Source organism: Ptychodera flava, chromosome 6 (genome assembly GCF_041260155.1).
Source record: "Ptychodera flava strain L36383 chromosome 6, AS_Pfla_20210202, whole genome shotgun sequence".
Taxonomy (NCBI): domain Eukaryota; kingdom Metazoa; phylum Hemichordata; class Enteropneusta; family Ptychoderidae; genus Ptychodera; species Ptychodera flava.
In genome coordinates, this window is record NC_091933.1 from 36,669,852 (window position 1) to 36,684,417 (window position 14,566).

The following is a 14,566-nucleotide window of genomic DNA, read 5'->3' on the forward strand; positions in this document are numbered from 1 at the left end:
CAATTCTGGTCGCACACAGATTAACCCTTTCTACAGGAAAACTGTCTAAATATTTAGAATACATTTGACTTGAAAAAACAACATTTCATCACGGAAACACCCTGGATAATAGCGGTCGGCACACCTAAGTATAACACATCTTTGCCTTGCTAAGAGCGCACTGCACGGATAGCCGACTCGAGTCGACAATGCAATACAATACAGTGGCAATGGACATTGACAGGATTTCAACATTTTGAAACTGAATATGGCAAAAACTACCTTGACGCGGTAGGAGATGATATCAGTGATATAAATCTGAACTGTACATTTTCTTGCGTATTCAAATTGGGAACATTTTACGAAACGGAACTTAGTTTCGGCCGACAGGCTGTCTCAGCACTGGCAGACGACAAAATGTAGTCATCAGAGGCGGCTAATATTTTACACGTAAAAACTGATATCTATGTGGTATTGGTTAAAAATATAATACAACTGATTGAGAATAATGAAAACGACAAAAACTAAGGAGAAGTTTTAAAAAAACTTACCTGAGGTAAAGGCATAATGCTGTATATAAAGTCTTCGCAGTTGGAGGTAAATTAATTGCGTCGTTCGAACTTGTTATGGACTCCCTAGAATATCGTCAATCAGCACAACAACAAACCTTCGGGGGATTTCGGGTCATAATCAGAAACGATCGTAAAACTTCGGTATGTGAAAAATACGCTCTGGGAAATGACATATTTTTATCGATATCTCGCGATCCGCGCACAGTCTCCACGTCAAATATCGACCGTTGGCATTAAAAGTGTGCTTTAAAAATGTTACCAGGTGCGAGTGCCACTTTAAACTATAGTTAGCTAGAGAACGTACTCCTGAAAATCCAATGTTCCGCCAAATTGTTTGTTTGAGCATAGATCCTCCAAAAAAAATGTTTTTCTCGAGGATCTATGATTTGAGCGTTCATTTTCAAAATTTGATATCTGTTGGCTGCATTTCCGGTGATTCATGAATAACAGACAACATCATATCATGATAATACCTTTTATTTCTAAAATTGAATAACAGACATTGACTTCTAACTAAAAGAAGACCGAAACACTTAATGTTCGTTAAATGTGTCACTGAAAGCGGTTTAATGTTTTCTGTATTTTTTTGAATTTTACAATTTTATTACGTAAAATTTGCATATTGTATAATAGTATTGGACTAAATGTGTGACTTTTTAAAAGAATACCTTGTAGTACTTGCAGCACAAATTATACATCCAAGTTTACCTTTTTACCAAAATTGGATATGTAAAATATAAAAACTGGAATGCAAGGACGGATATTTTCAAATCAATGAACGTGACTTAACTTTAATTCTGAACGCAACTCTCGTTTAATACCATACACATGCGCAGTTTAACAACATCAACGATTTCATATGAGATGTATAATATTTTGATGCCTTACAAAGCAACAGTAACGTTCATTTTTAAAGATAATTTAAAGATAGGGTATGACGCCACAATACAGTCATGTTATTGCAGTAATTGATATTAAGCGATATCTTCTTCTTGCACTCGGACAAGAAGCATTTAGAGAACATTGAATATCGAACTGTTTTTACATTAATCTCAAAGCTATGGCCACAAATCTTTTCTTTCGAAAAATATTACAAGGGCGGCATCTTGTGTAAATAACACTAGACATAGTATGGAACACTGGCGCTTACATGTACGTTGTCAGTGTAAAGTTGTAATTGTGTATGATGTGCAATGTTCTTGGTCACACATGAACTCTACTTCAAACTAACTCCGGCTGTGAACAATAACATTGGATATTACATGCAATGTACATACAATATACATACAATATAAATACAATGTACATACAATGTACATACAGGCGGCTTTTGAAGCTGGATACTACTACTTTGCTTTTCTCTCATGGTTTTAGGAGTATGACAAGGAACGGCATTTCAGAACACAATTTTGGATACGACATCGAAAGTTGCATTACTTTCCGACTTTGTTGGACGACGAAATAATAGTAGCTGTAATTCAGGTAGTTAGAAACTGATGATAAGATTTGGGCGGCTAACTTAAAGTGTACAATACTGACTAACAACAGAAGACAATTTCCCCAATGAAATGACATGCGTTGCTTGAATTATCTTATGTACAGGATTTGTTTGAACGCAAAATAGTAAATCAAACAACTCTCCTTTGAATTACAATTCCTTGTAAATCTAAACATGGAGTTTTTCTTGATTCGTACGTAACTTTTGTATAATTGATCTTGCGTGGGCTCTCATGGTCTATATCTTAACCATCGTTCTATGTACATATAGAATAGTGGCATGTAAAATGGTGAAACAAATCAGGCAAACTTTACAATGGAAGATTCAGTGATCAATTTTGACAATTTCAAATACGATGTTAACGAAATGTGCGTCCGGGAATGCAGATGGATAAAGTTTCGTGTCCAACAATATGATATGACTATTTACATTAAATGTCGACCACACCTAAATCATTTTTGTCATAGGAGGTTGCAACATGTACAACTTGTACTTTATTCAACTTGCTGTTTTTCTTATGATAAAGGTAAACCCCAACAGCCGCTGCAACGAGAGATACCACACCAAAAACAGCTACGGTAAGAATCAACAAGATTTCCCACCATTGTAAGCCTTGCTCTGCAGGCTCTGCAGGCTCTACAGGCTGCTGAATGATTGAAGACCTTGCTATATTGGAAGGCTGTCCTGTATTGTTGACATCGTCGACAGCTCGGATGGAGAAATAGTGAATAATTTTTTGGTCGAGGGAGGGCAGCCTTACAATTACCTCTTCCCGGAGACCGCTTTCCTTTGGATCAGTCAGTGTCCCTTCCGTCAAATTATCGTTCAGCAGTCGCGAACAGTTTTCAAAGGCGCCAAGAATATTTTCAAAGTCTGTGTCGTAACGAAGGTCATATCTTGATGCTGTCGACAAGAAAATGCACGTACAAAGGGAAGAACAGAGACAAGAGACAACAACAGAGAGAGGACAAAGAACAAAGAAATAGAAAAATATAAATAAACGTGCGTACTGGTAGTCGAAATGAGGCCGTTGTAAGAATGAATCTTCAGCTATTTATCACAAAAAGGGCATAGCTTATTGCACACATTTGTATCACTTCTCAGCACGTTTTACCCACAAGTTCTCGGTATTCCAGTAGATTAATAATATACACGGATCGTCTCAGGATATAACTATTGCTGAACCTTGGATGCTTTGTGATATTCCCTACTTTGTACCAATTTAAAACCATTTATTTCGGATACATATTACTACTAATTTATCTTGAGACATGTACACGCGAACGTAAGTGCAACATTGGCCACAACGACTTGGTCCAGTATATGCACAATATGCATTTAAGGTAGATCGCGCCTCAGGGACAGACATTCGGACTCTCAAACTTGTACAATTCTCCTCTGATATACCACTTGTGGGGATTTATTTTAAAGCTTTTGGTGTAAAAACACTTTTCACGGCTCAGTTTTTCGAAATTCGAAAATTTTATTTTTTCTCCATAGACTTAACACAGGATTGGTGGCCATTTTGAATTTCAAATGTCAGTAAGTTTTGGGTAATTTGTTTCTGTAGTACTAAAATATGCACCGTGACCCCTAATTTTTTTTCTTGATTTGAAAGAGAACGGTTGAAATATTCCCTAAGGAAAGTTTGAGCAAAAGTTTAAATCGTTTATTTTCGAGGCGCATACTTAATGGAATGAAAATGCGTTACACTTTTTACCGTACGAACCTAAAGTTGTCCGTTCGGTTGTAAATATTATGTTACCTAGAAAAAAAAGACATGCTATTCTATAAGAATCGTGGATCAGGGCTTTCTCTATTTTATCGCCAAGTATAGGGTTACCTGTGCCAACGTCCATATCATCGCCAGTCGCTGTCCATTGAAGTGTAACGGTGTACCATTCAAATGATGTCTCGACAACCTGCAGGTCACTGATTCGTGACGGAGGGAACGGGTCGTTGTCAGGATCACTCCAGTCAACATATTCGACGCTATCATCCACTTGAATAACTCCCCCAGAAGCCACTCTGTCAAAACTTCCCGTAGAGGTGCTTTCCCCTGGCTCTGGAATGACGGCTAATGAAAAAAGACGATGGAATTAATGAAGAGCTAAAAATTAATGGAAAAGTCGGGAAAATGGTTAAAAAAGTGAACAGCTGTCTGTACATTTTAAAGTGGTCCTTCACAGTAGCAAAACATTGCCTATGCATTTGCTCGTATCAACTTACAGTAATTTCTGGGCATTGCACTTGATTTCGTTACTCCTCTGATCACTGCGGTACCATCTCCGTCGTCCGCTGTCACTTGAATACCGTATCGACACGCTTGCCGACATGATGCCTCGACAAAATCAATGAAATATCCAGCATAAACACCGTCGTCCTTTGTTGCATCCGCACCTAGTATAGAAAACGGGAATACTTATTGCAATATTCACTGTTGTCTGTCTGCATCCGAATTTCAGATCGTGTTGGTTAAGTTTTCTTGGGGACATTTTCTCTCTTATTGTTTACCAATAGATGAATGATTTATGTCAAAATGTAGATATTTCAAGCTACTTAATTGAGCAGTGAATTAACAAAGGCATGTATGCGCCTCACTTGAACGACATCATTTATAAATGATCGTGTTTATTTGGGCATTTTGATCCTACTTGTTCAAAGATTACCTGTCCCGGTGTCATATAGCTGTACGTCAACACTCTCGTGAGGGCTTGGTCTTTCAACTGTGGCGATAACATGGGCTTGCAAAACTGGACTATAGCCCTGACTGACGTCAGCAAAGATGGTTATCATCGGCGGGGATTCAGTGACAGATGTGGTACTTGTCCGAGAGTTCAGAGTAAGTGGGTGGGCAGATGATGATTTTGAGTCAATAGATATTTCAACTACTTGACTGCGATGCTGCGAGGGATTTGCCACGGCATAATGCCATTCTCCTTCCTAAAATCAATGATGCCAAATATTGAAAACTTACAACATCCACAAACACTGTCTTTGAGATTACACGAGTCCTCATAGAGTGCAACTATTGCTACGGATATTTGCTGCGGAAGCAGAAATGTGGACGTCATGAGTAAGCTGTAGGCTTTTTATCGTTACTCCAAACGTTTTTAACACACATCAAACGAACATAATGTAATTTTCACCCGAGATTGTTCGGTAAAATGAAAACTTAACATTCAAATCTTCTTGAATTCGCTTCTAGTCGTGCTTAATTTCAGTCTACATGTAAGTTTATATCTGTATTTGAGTTGATGTATTAGAATAATTTCTGTCAATGTCACACTGTGTTGAAGTCAAACAGCCCTACAGCTAGCAAAGATTAGTACAATTATTGGAACCAACGCGTAACAGGTTACGTTGTGCAACATTCATATTACCTGTGCAATACCATTGATTGCTATAACGATAGCACGGAGAGCATCATCACTGTAATATTGGTCATCGCCTTCATTTATTGTCGTACCGTCTGGCTGTCGTACTGTGACGTCAACTTTGTCGTTGCTGTTGAAATCCCAGAAAAAGAAGAAGTGCGTATCTCGTCCGATACTCGAGTCGATCGTGACAGCTCCCTCCTCAGTACTGTGCCATAGAATGGTAGTTTTGTAGCTTATAAGCTGTCAAGTTAAATGACATATACATATGTCAGAAACCGAAGTGAATGGGATTGCAACGCTCAATCGTCCCAATGTCAAAGAAACGAAGACGAGCCGCTTTAATGACAACAGATGCAGCTATTTACCCCTCTCTGTCTAGCCCCAGTATACTTATATGTTACCTGTTTGTCTGTTAGGCTGCCTGCCCGACTGTTTTGTCGACCTGTATGCCTGTATATCTATACTAGTTATATGTATACGTAAATATTTATACACAAAGACGACACACATGTATGTATGTATGTATGTATGTATGTATGTATGTATGTATGTATGTATGTATGTATGTATGTATGTATGTATGTATGTATGTATGTATGTATGTGTGTGCGTATGTATGTATGTATGTAATGTCTATGTATGTACACACACATATATAAATATATATGTATTTATATATATAAATACACACATATATATATATATATATATATATATATATATATATATATATATATATATATATATATATACCTAATTCGAAATATTCTTTACATTTCCCATGTTATATTTCAACTGTTAACAGATTGATGCCAAACGTTTGTTTTATCGCTTCGCCTAGTAAATGGATAAACTGCAGCGCACCTGAATGGTAGTGTCGGGATTGGAGCTAATCCTGTCTGTCACCGATGCCGTAAAACAATCATGTAATGCCGTAGACTCGTCACTTTCAGAATACCAGCAAGATTTACCACCCGTTTTTTCGGACAAACTTTCAAGCTGTGGGTCTGCTTCATCGCTGAATGCCAACGTATCTACGATAACTCCTTTTTCTATCAATTCATCTTCAACGTCTCGTATCAAAGGTGACTGATTCTCTTCACCATCCGTTGTGAGGAAAATAATACCACCCGTAGCAGTGGCGAACTGGCTGTTTTCAAATACCTGTTGTAAAGGGTAGTTACTTCAATTACTGTGGAATATGGCAAAAAAACTGAAAATTCACATTGTTTTCAGGTGTTCTTATTATGAATTTATGTCACACATATCGTTCACATTCACAGTGCAACATGATACATGACGTGGCCCTTTGTTACAAAGTTACGCCCCGTACAGTACAGCTAGCTTGGCGAAGGTTTATTATCAGGGTGGTGAGCACATCAACGAGAGGTTGCTTTCGTAATCCATCGCCACCATCACACACGACAATGCCCCGAAAAATGTGATTATGAGAATTTGTGATTGTGTGTTTTCGGGTTGTCCATTAACTAGCTGCAGTTGTTCAGCTTCGATACGATATGTCGTGAACTTGTCAAAATCTCGTGGAATACCGTCGCTGGGTGTGCTTTATTGCTTAAGTATAGTTTACGGAAATTATCTTGAGTTTTTAAGGTTCTGAGGCTCAGAAACGAAAACCCAAACTTTTGATAATAGTACTTCACTATACCATTTGATAGTAATTTTCGATTATAAATCATCAGTCAACAGCTGAAATGATCTACTCACATAATAGCTACTCTTTTGTATTCAATATAAACGATATACATACTTCCATGCCTTTCTCTAAACCACATCCTATGCATGTTGACCCTCCTGGGTTGTTCGGTAATTTGTCAATCAGGTCTTGTCGAGATTCCTGATCTATTAATTGGGTCAATTGAGCGAGAATAGTAGCCGTACGGTCAAAGCGTACGATACCAACCCAACTGTAGTCGGGCAGAGTGTAGTTGATATACTTTGTAGCAGCTTGGAGTTGTAAGTCGGAACGATGTTTCTATACATAAATAGACAGGGTATGACAGTTATCAATGCATATATAGATTAGAATATCGAAGTGTTCTTAATTTTATTAGTTGGCATTGCCAAATCTGGCATAAATTACAAAGTTTCACATTTCCAGATCATATGGGCAAGATGCTGAGAAATATGACGGCATGTTAACTGTTTTACTTACTGAAGACATACTTCCCGAAAGGTCCATAACTAAAACACTTCGATATTCTACCTCCTTCACAACTTTGAAGGACGGATTTGTCGATAGCCCCTCTAGCGGAGGATTACCGTCCCTGAAGTCAGGCGATTCTTCCATAACTGCCCATGCACTTCGATAATGACATTTATCATTGTGTTCATTTGGCGCCTCTACGTTGTGCAATGACGATCGTCGCTCAGGATCAACTCTATCACTATGGCAGAAACTGATCACCTGTTAATGAATGATAAGGTACGTCATCAAGATATATAAAATGTGTGTGAATTTGTACAGTGCATTCTACCATACACTTTATTGTTATGTAGAAAGCAAGAGTATGGACGACTGAAGCATGTACAAAAGCGTATCTGTGGGTTTTTTCGTCACTAAAATAGGACGCGTATGTCAACTAACTTGTTCGATTGGTATCTTTGGCATGCCCTGAACAATAATATCATAGCTGAATTGTCTCTGACTGGAAACGTTTTGACGCTTTGTTAAAGACTACCTAATCAGTTAATTACCCAGAAAACGGTGTTGCGACTGCGATTTCCTTTTAAATTGATATACACAAATAACAGCTACATGGCGTCCTGGCAATCACGACTTGCTGTTGAAGCATTCTATTGGAATTTTTTGTTCGGAATTAAAATACATGTCCTACAATGCAAATTTACCCTGTGCAAAACATATTTTCTTTTGAATTTCGATCTGCGTACACTGTAAGTTGCTAATTGGATGAAACATCAAATAGATTGTCACAGTGAACGTGATGTGGAATTTCTTATTTGCAAGAGACTAAAGAAAAGAAATATCGTGACAATAATCACAGAGAAACATAGATCGAGTCGCAACGCTTGCATGCCTTTTGTTCCATGGTCGTCTTGGTAGACTATTGGCTTTTCATATTAAAATGAGCTTCAAAGGTGTTAAACTTTTTGGAGGCTTTGTTTGTGGTTGATAATTACACGAGATTATGCGAAAAAATACGACGAGGTGGCATGGTACTGCCAGTCGCGTAGCAACCATAGTTACTTTGTGAGCTCTCAGGCCAGAAACACTGCTTCACGCCAATCAAAACATAACCTGCCAGCAGTTTCATAAACATGTCCTTCCTTGACGCACGTGTAAAAGAGGGTATGACTGACCGTAAACCATTGAGTAAAACCAGACAGTATCGATAAAAGACTTTCAAATTTGGTTCAAACACACTCATTATATATTCATAAAAATATGAGAGGAATTTTTAAAACAGTAAAATTCACTTTTCTGAAGCTCAAAACACTCCCGTTTTCGCCAGCACGTCAATTCTGCTCAGCACCACACGACAACAACAACACAAACTTTGCCGAACATACTTTCGCTTAACAATTGGCGAAAATCCGAAAATTACCGAAGGATTCATGGTCGGCACTCTTCGGAAAAGAGAGGCGAGAGCAACCTGAGGCGAGGCGAACATGGATGGGTTACGTAACCGCTTCACGCCTTAAACAATACCCGTTGCCACTCTATCTATGTTTCTCTATGCAATAATGCATTAATTCAGCGATGTAATGCAGTTTAACTCAGAGCTTACCGACTCCAGGTGCTGTGCGTACATATATGAACCAGACGCGGTGTTCTTATCGTTCGGGTAAAATTTACAAGTATCAGACGACACATCAGGTTTGCAAACAACGCCATTGTCATCAAAAAATCTGCCAGTGATTTCTTTCGAGCATCGGATTGGCTCTATGTGATTGGAGGGACCCGGTGCTTCGTAAAAATGTGGTTCTCCTTTGCCTGGGTATTCATTAAACAAACCCCACTGTAGATGGGCCCATTCGTGGACCAGTACCTTGCCTGTTGAATGAAAAGTTCCGGTTTGATCGAAAGACAATGTAAATCGATTTCTTCTGTAAAAAGTACAATTTTGTGGAATGTACAAAGTCATTGGAGATATAGTTATATATGATCCATATAAGGGTATTCTATACGATGGCCTCCCTGAAAACACTTTCCCATGATATTTTAGCTTCCTTCTCACCGAGTTCAAAGTTGTTTTTAAAGTCGCTGCGAAAAAAATGTTCACAGATTTATACGTAAAGAAAACGAAATGCAAGGAAATATACGACGAAATATTAATTCTTTATTAAGTTCATGCTTTTATTTTTACAGAGATATATAACCAAAACGAAATATATTTGTTTTGTGGAAGTCCATGGTTTCAATTCTGTGGTGACATATTTGAATAAACCGCAGTTTCCTTACAATATATAGACATCTTATTACTTACCAGAGTCACCCCAATATTTCACAGAATAATCTCGGTCAGTTAGCCATCTCGGTGTCAAGTGTATATATTCGCTTTTACATTCACATCCAGAAGGTTGTTTCGTGTACGGATTGTCACCCTCAGCCGGATTTTCTGTATCAATGATCACGTTTGACGACCCAAAAGTTTGGTTTGTCGCTCTCTCCGACGTGATGTCGTCACTCCATGTCATCGGAATGATGATGACGACATTCCCGAACATTGCTCGGAATTCCGTCGCTTCGTACAACGACCTCGAGGCATTTGCGAATAAGTCCTGTCGGTGAAAATTGAGTCTATGATAACCCACTGTGTCGATAAATGCGTTCACAACATGATGTAAAACGGTCAAAACACTTTAAAAAATTAATATCGACGTACAACTATCATAGTTGAGCATTGCAACTCAGACATGTATAAATGTTTGTGAATCTGGAGAACTCATTCGGATCAGAGGCGCAAAATTATTGCTATTACAAGACGATAAAATTTGAAGTTACAGTTAGTAGCTTCTGGTACATGTGTATATTAACATTTGTCCAAACAAGTATACAAGACCTATACAAGATTGAAGCGAAATTTAAGCGTCCCTAGTTACACATGCACACTTCTACTTGGCTTGTAGTTAGTGTAAGATGATTGACTATTGCCGAGCAATAACGTGTCCTCAAATGCACACTCTTTATAATACCTATAATGCCTCTCACTCTGTCACGGTCAGAAAGCGTCCAGTTTTTTTCAGAAACTAAAAGGAAAACTGAAACTGACAGAAAAGACGGCATTTGTCTTCTTGTGCGGTTGAATATATTTAGATGTACACATTTTTCAAAACAAGTAATGTTTAAAAACAACTTATTTTTTTTTTTAAATCACTTTTGAAACTGTAAAGGCATCCTACCTTGATTCTATTAACCAGCTCGGGATCCTCAGAGACGTTCCTACTTATCGCTACCCATACGTCCGTGTAAACGTTGTCTTTAAGCTGAACGGTATTGCGATCAAAATTCTGACAACTGGAATAAGTGTATGCGTCAGAAACTCGAATGAACGAACAGCACAGCTGAAATATTACAACATAATTTATACAAGTCATTTTTAAACTCAATCACAATAGTCTGACTTAAGGAATCTTCAAGTGGTAAACAGATAGCCGTAAATGTATCTTCAGACTGTCGTATCTGTCATTTAACGGAAACTTGGCATCATGGGAGTATAATCCTTGTCAGGGGTAGGGGAAGGGGTTTCAAAGTTAGTTTTAGCGTTCAATAAATATCCCGATACCATGCTAGTGATAGACAGAAATATCCCTCGATCCAAATAAGACCATTGTTTTGTCTGATGAGAAGGGTGGCTTCGGTCCAAGAAAATTCCAACAGGCTGTATGACTTCACATCACAAAACGCTCGAAATATAACTCCTACGCAGTACATCTTTCTGCAAGATTAATGCACTCCCATTATTTCGTCAAATCACATTACCATACTAACAGATAATAATAAGCTACCTAGATATTGTTGTGAGAGTTAGTTTATATAAGAAATGTTTGACTATGCAACTATTTGAATAAACGGGTTTTAGAGTTACATTGCAACCAAAAAATGTAGTCACGGGATCATCAGGGTTCTTCAAACGACGTGTGTACCGGGTGGTGCCCTAATCTATTTATTTATACGAGTGAAACAAAAGATCTGTCCGTACCTGGCTCCTGATTATGAGAATTCTAAGCCCCAAAAGATGAACAACCTATGATGTTTCATTCGAAATTTTTTTCCTCATTCCTGAATTTATATTCTAGCACTAAGGTGCAAATATTTGTGCGTTTGTTCCGCCTTGTCTGCACTACTGGTGCGTACAATGTATTTCATTAAAGCCGCAATTTTCAATCCCAGGTTCTCGCATTAGCGGAGTTCTCCTCCCAGTCAAACACTTGACCAGTATGTTTTGATTTCTATAACATCAATTACACAAACTGATCTCAACCTTTTGGCGCCTTTTGTTAATCCTGCAAACAGTTTATACAAGCGTTTGATTGACGGCCGGTTCAAATCACCAACGGTCACTGATTCCCCCATACCAACGCTCGAATTTCCTAAGAAATTGTCTTCCAGTCACGTTAGAATTTGAATATAACCAAAGAGTTCGATGAGCAGCAGCTTAACGCTGACCGCTTGGCAGTCTGTCTGCGTTTTTGTGGACGGAAAAAAACTAAAAAGTGGCATTTTCTGGAGCGTGGGCCTACATGTTGCCTGTTTGATGTCCATGGCACTTTCACAATGAGAAGATACAAGAGGGCAATTTTGGATCATTCCTTTCTAAAGTTTCTTTGCACAAAACCCGGGGGAAAGTGCATACTTACTGGTAGTATGGCTCGACACTCTCCATGAATACATAATGTACATCTGATTTGCTTGGTTAGCATGGACTTTTTTATGCGCCTTAAAGTCATTTGTAAACTTAGGAGCGTTTAAGAAATGTACTTTGGAAGAAACAACGACTGGTGCTTCGGTCTTAATTAGCTACTATTCTTGAAGGATGGATTTTATAGAGCAATATGAGCTACACAAATGTATTTCTGAGTGGCGTATCTTAAAATGACAGATGTGAACACAATTTTTTTCTTGTTATAATTCTTGCCTTTTTACTATTAGTAAACATATGTAGAAGCATCGTTGGGCAGTTTTTAAGACACTAGATTCACTATGGGAAGGTGGTAAGTTCGGGCATGGCGTTGCCCTCTTCTGCAAGGCTCTGTACTGCTCCTACATTGGACAATGGGCAGCAGGTTACTCATCCTGTAATGGGACTTTCGTCTATTTGATGATGGATCGTATAACCCTGACCAGCCCTTCAGGGTGGATCGGTGACTAGGGCCAAACAAACAAACAGAATTGAAATAGCTTGAAGTTGTGATGTTTTGCAGTCGACCTACGTCTACACACTAACTTTCTGTATGTCGAAATAAATAAGTTATCAGCCTTATGTCGTTGCACAGGTTTATCCTCGTCGAAAATATTAAGTTACATCCCTGCATATCGACCTGACGTCCCCCAAAACTAGCACACAAACAATAATTATTAGATATACTTTATTACACGGAACGACAGCTATTTTCTTTGCTTTGAAGCAAAGGGTTGCGCAAAGCTTCAAATAATCCATACTTAACTCGTCAAGGCAGCTTATCTCCTTAAATATTTTGAGTAGTAAATATTAATTATGTTACGATAAATATTTGCGTCTCCATGGTAAGGGTTACAAGGATCTATAAACGGAACTTGCTCAAATTTTTAAGTCACGAACCTCCTTGTTTTGATTGAGAAAACACATTTTGTGTCATGACAATGGGTTTAGCGAAGCATTCCTTAGTATCTGATATTCATTGCAATATTAAATCTTTACACAACAGTTTTCAGGTGTACTTTAAATCTACGATGTAATCCTTCTTCTAAAACGTCAGTTATATTTTAACCCTAATTATAAATACATCATGGATATGTACATGTTTGTACACAAGGCCAGGCCAATAAAGGCGTCACTGTACATCATTCTTGACGCTGTTCCAGCTGGCAGCAGGTACGTACCTGACAATGAACACAGCCATAATTTGTATACCCATTATGTAGCTTCAAATATTTTTAAAAAGTGAATTCTGTAACATACTGTGAATTTTCACTAATCCCCAGCATCCATGCAGTGATCAAATTACGTCGTCATCGAATTATGACAAAAACACCTCGGTCAAAGTATTCGTCAGGTAGATCGTTTTCAATAATGTGCATGGATGAATACTTTTGAGGAAAAAAGGTCTGAAATATGGGATAAATCATGGAAATCTATTTAGCAGTGAACATTTTGCTCTGATCACAGGTACAGACCTTCTACTGTAAAAGAAAGTTGTTACAACTGTAAAAGAAAGTTGTCGTCGCAAGTTTCGATTTAATCCTGTTGAAACATGTGTTACTGTCTATCCGACGAAACGATTCTATACAGCATCATGTTGAATATGAAAGAAATTATAAAGTGATGGATTAAATTGAAAACTTACGTACATCCTCTCCATGCATGCCAGTACTGTTAGGTTGCATTTAGGGTTAGAAATGCCATCTAACTTTCCTGTCAGAAAAAAGGGTCCGTTTATTCGACATCAGCAGACAGAGTCACAGTGATACTTATTGACAGAGTCACAGTGATACTTATTGAAAACAATACCAAGAGCCTATTCAACGAAGAAATGCCAATAAAAATATAAATAGAGAAGGTATACTAAATTATCAGGGCCGTGAAAACCTACATCGAATAGGCTAAAGACGCACGTCAATCTAGCATTGTTTAGTTTCATCTGGCTGCAAAATATCATCACTTGCGTTAAATAATAAATTGTGCCACAAACCTGCAGAAACATCTTTATTAAATAATTGAAAGTATTATTTGAATTTCGTTGTATGAGTCCTGGAAAACCAATGTACGCGATCGCAAGGCACTCAGAAGATTCACCAAATTTTAACATCCTCTCCAGCCCAATGTATATTGGCAGAGTTACGTGTACTGCTCTCCATCCACCATGAAGTATAGTTCCTTTTTGTTTTGAGAGACCAAGGAAACATATGTGGATAATAATATGTGTCTCATGATCACTTGACAATTTGATAAATGATT

General features: G+C 38.0%; 2 protein-coding genes across 2 annotated transcripts in view; both read right to left on the reverse strand.

Moving 5' to 3' along the window:
• Window positions 1-1,013: 1,013 nt before the first annotated feature.
• Window positions 1,014-10,177, reverse strand: LOC139134343 (calcium-activated chloride channel regulator 4A-like). The gene is made up of 10 exons (XM_070701222.1): window positions 9,896-10,177; window positions 9,197-9,462; window positions 7,603-7,854; window positions 7,198-7,422; window positions 6,294-6,593; window positions 5,433-5,669; window positions 4,719-4,992; window positions 4,279-4,449; window positions 3,893-4,126; window positions 1,014-2,952 (listed from the first exon to the last, which is right to left on the reverse strand). Exons 1-10 carry the CDS (start codon window positions 10,134-10,136, stop codon window positions 2,480-2,482), a joined length of 2,673 nt encoding a protein of 890 aa, XP_070557323.1. The 5' UTR covers window positions 10,137-10,177; the 3' UTR covers window positions 1,014-2,479.
• A 2,433-nt stretch (window positions 10,178-12,610) lies between these two features.
• Window positions 12,611-14,566, reverse strand: part of LOC139134476 (calcium-activated chloride channel regulator 4A-like) — a 29,296-nt gene continuing 27,340 nt past the window's right edge. Inside the window, exon 12 of the mRNA XM_070701335.1 lies at window positions 12,611-12,672. Within this exon, the coding sequence (XP_070557436.1) occupies window positions 12,611-12,672 (62 nt within the window). The remainder of the gene's footprint in view (window positions 12,673-14,566) is intronic.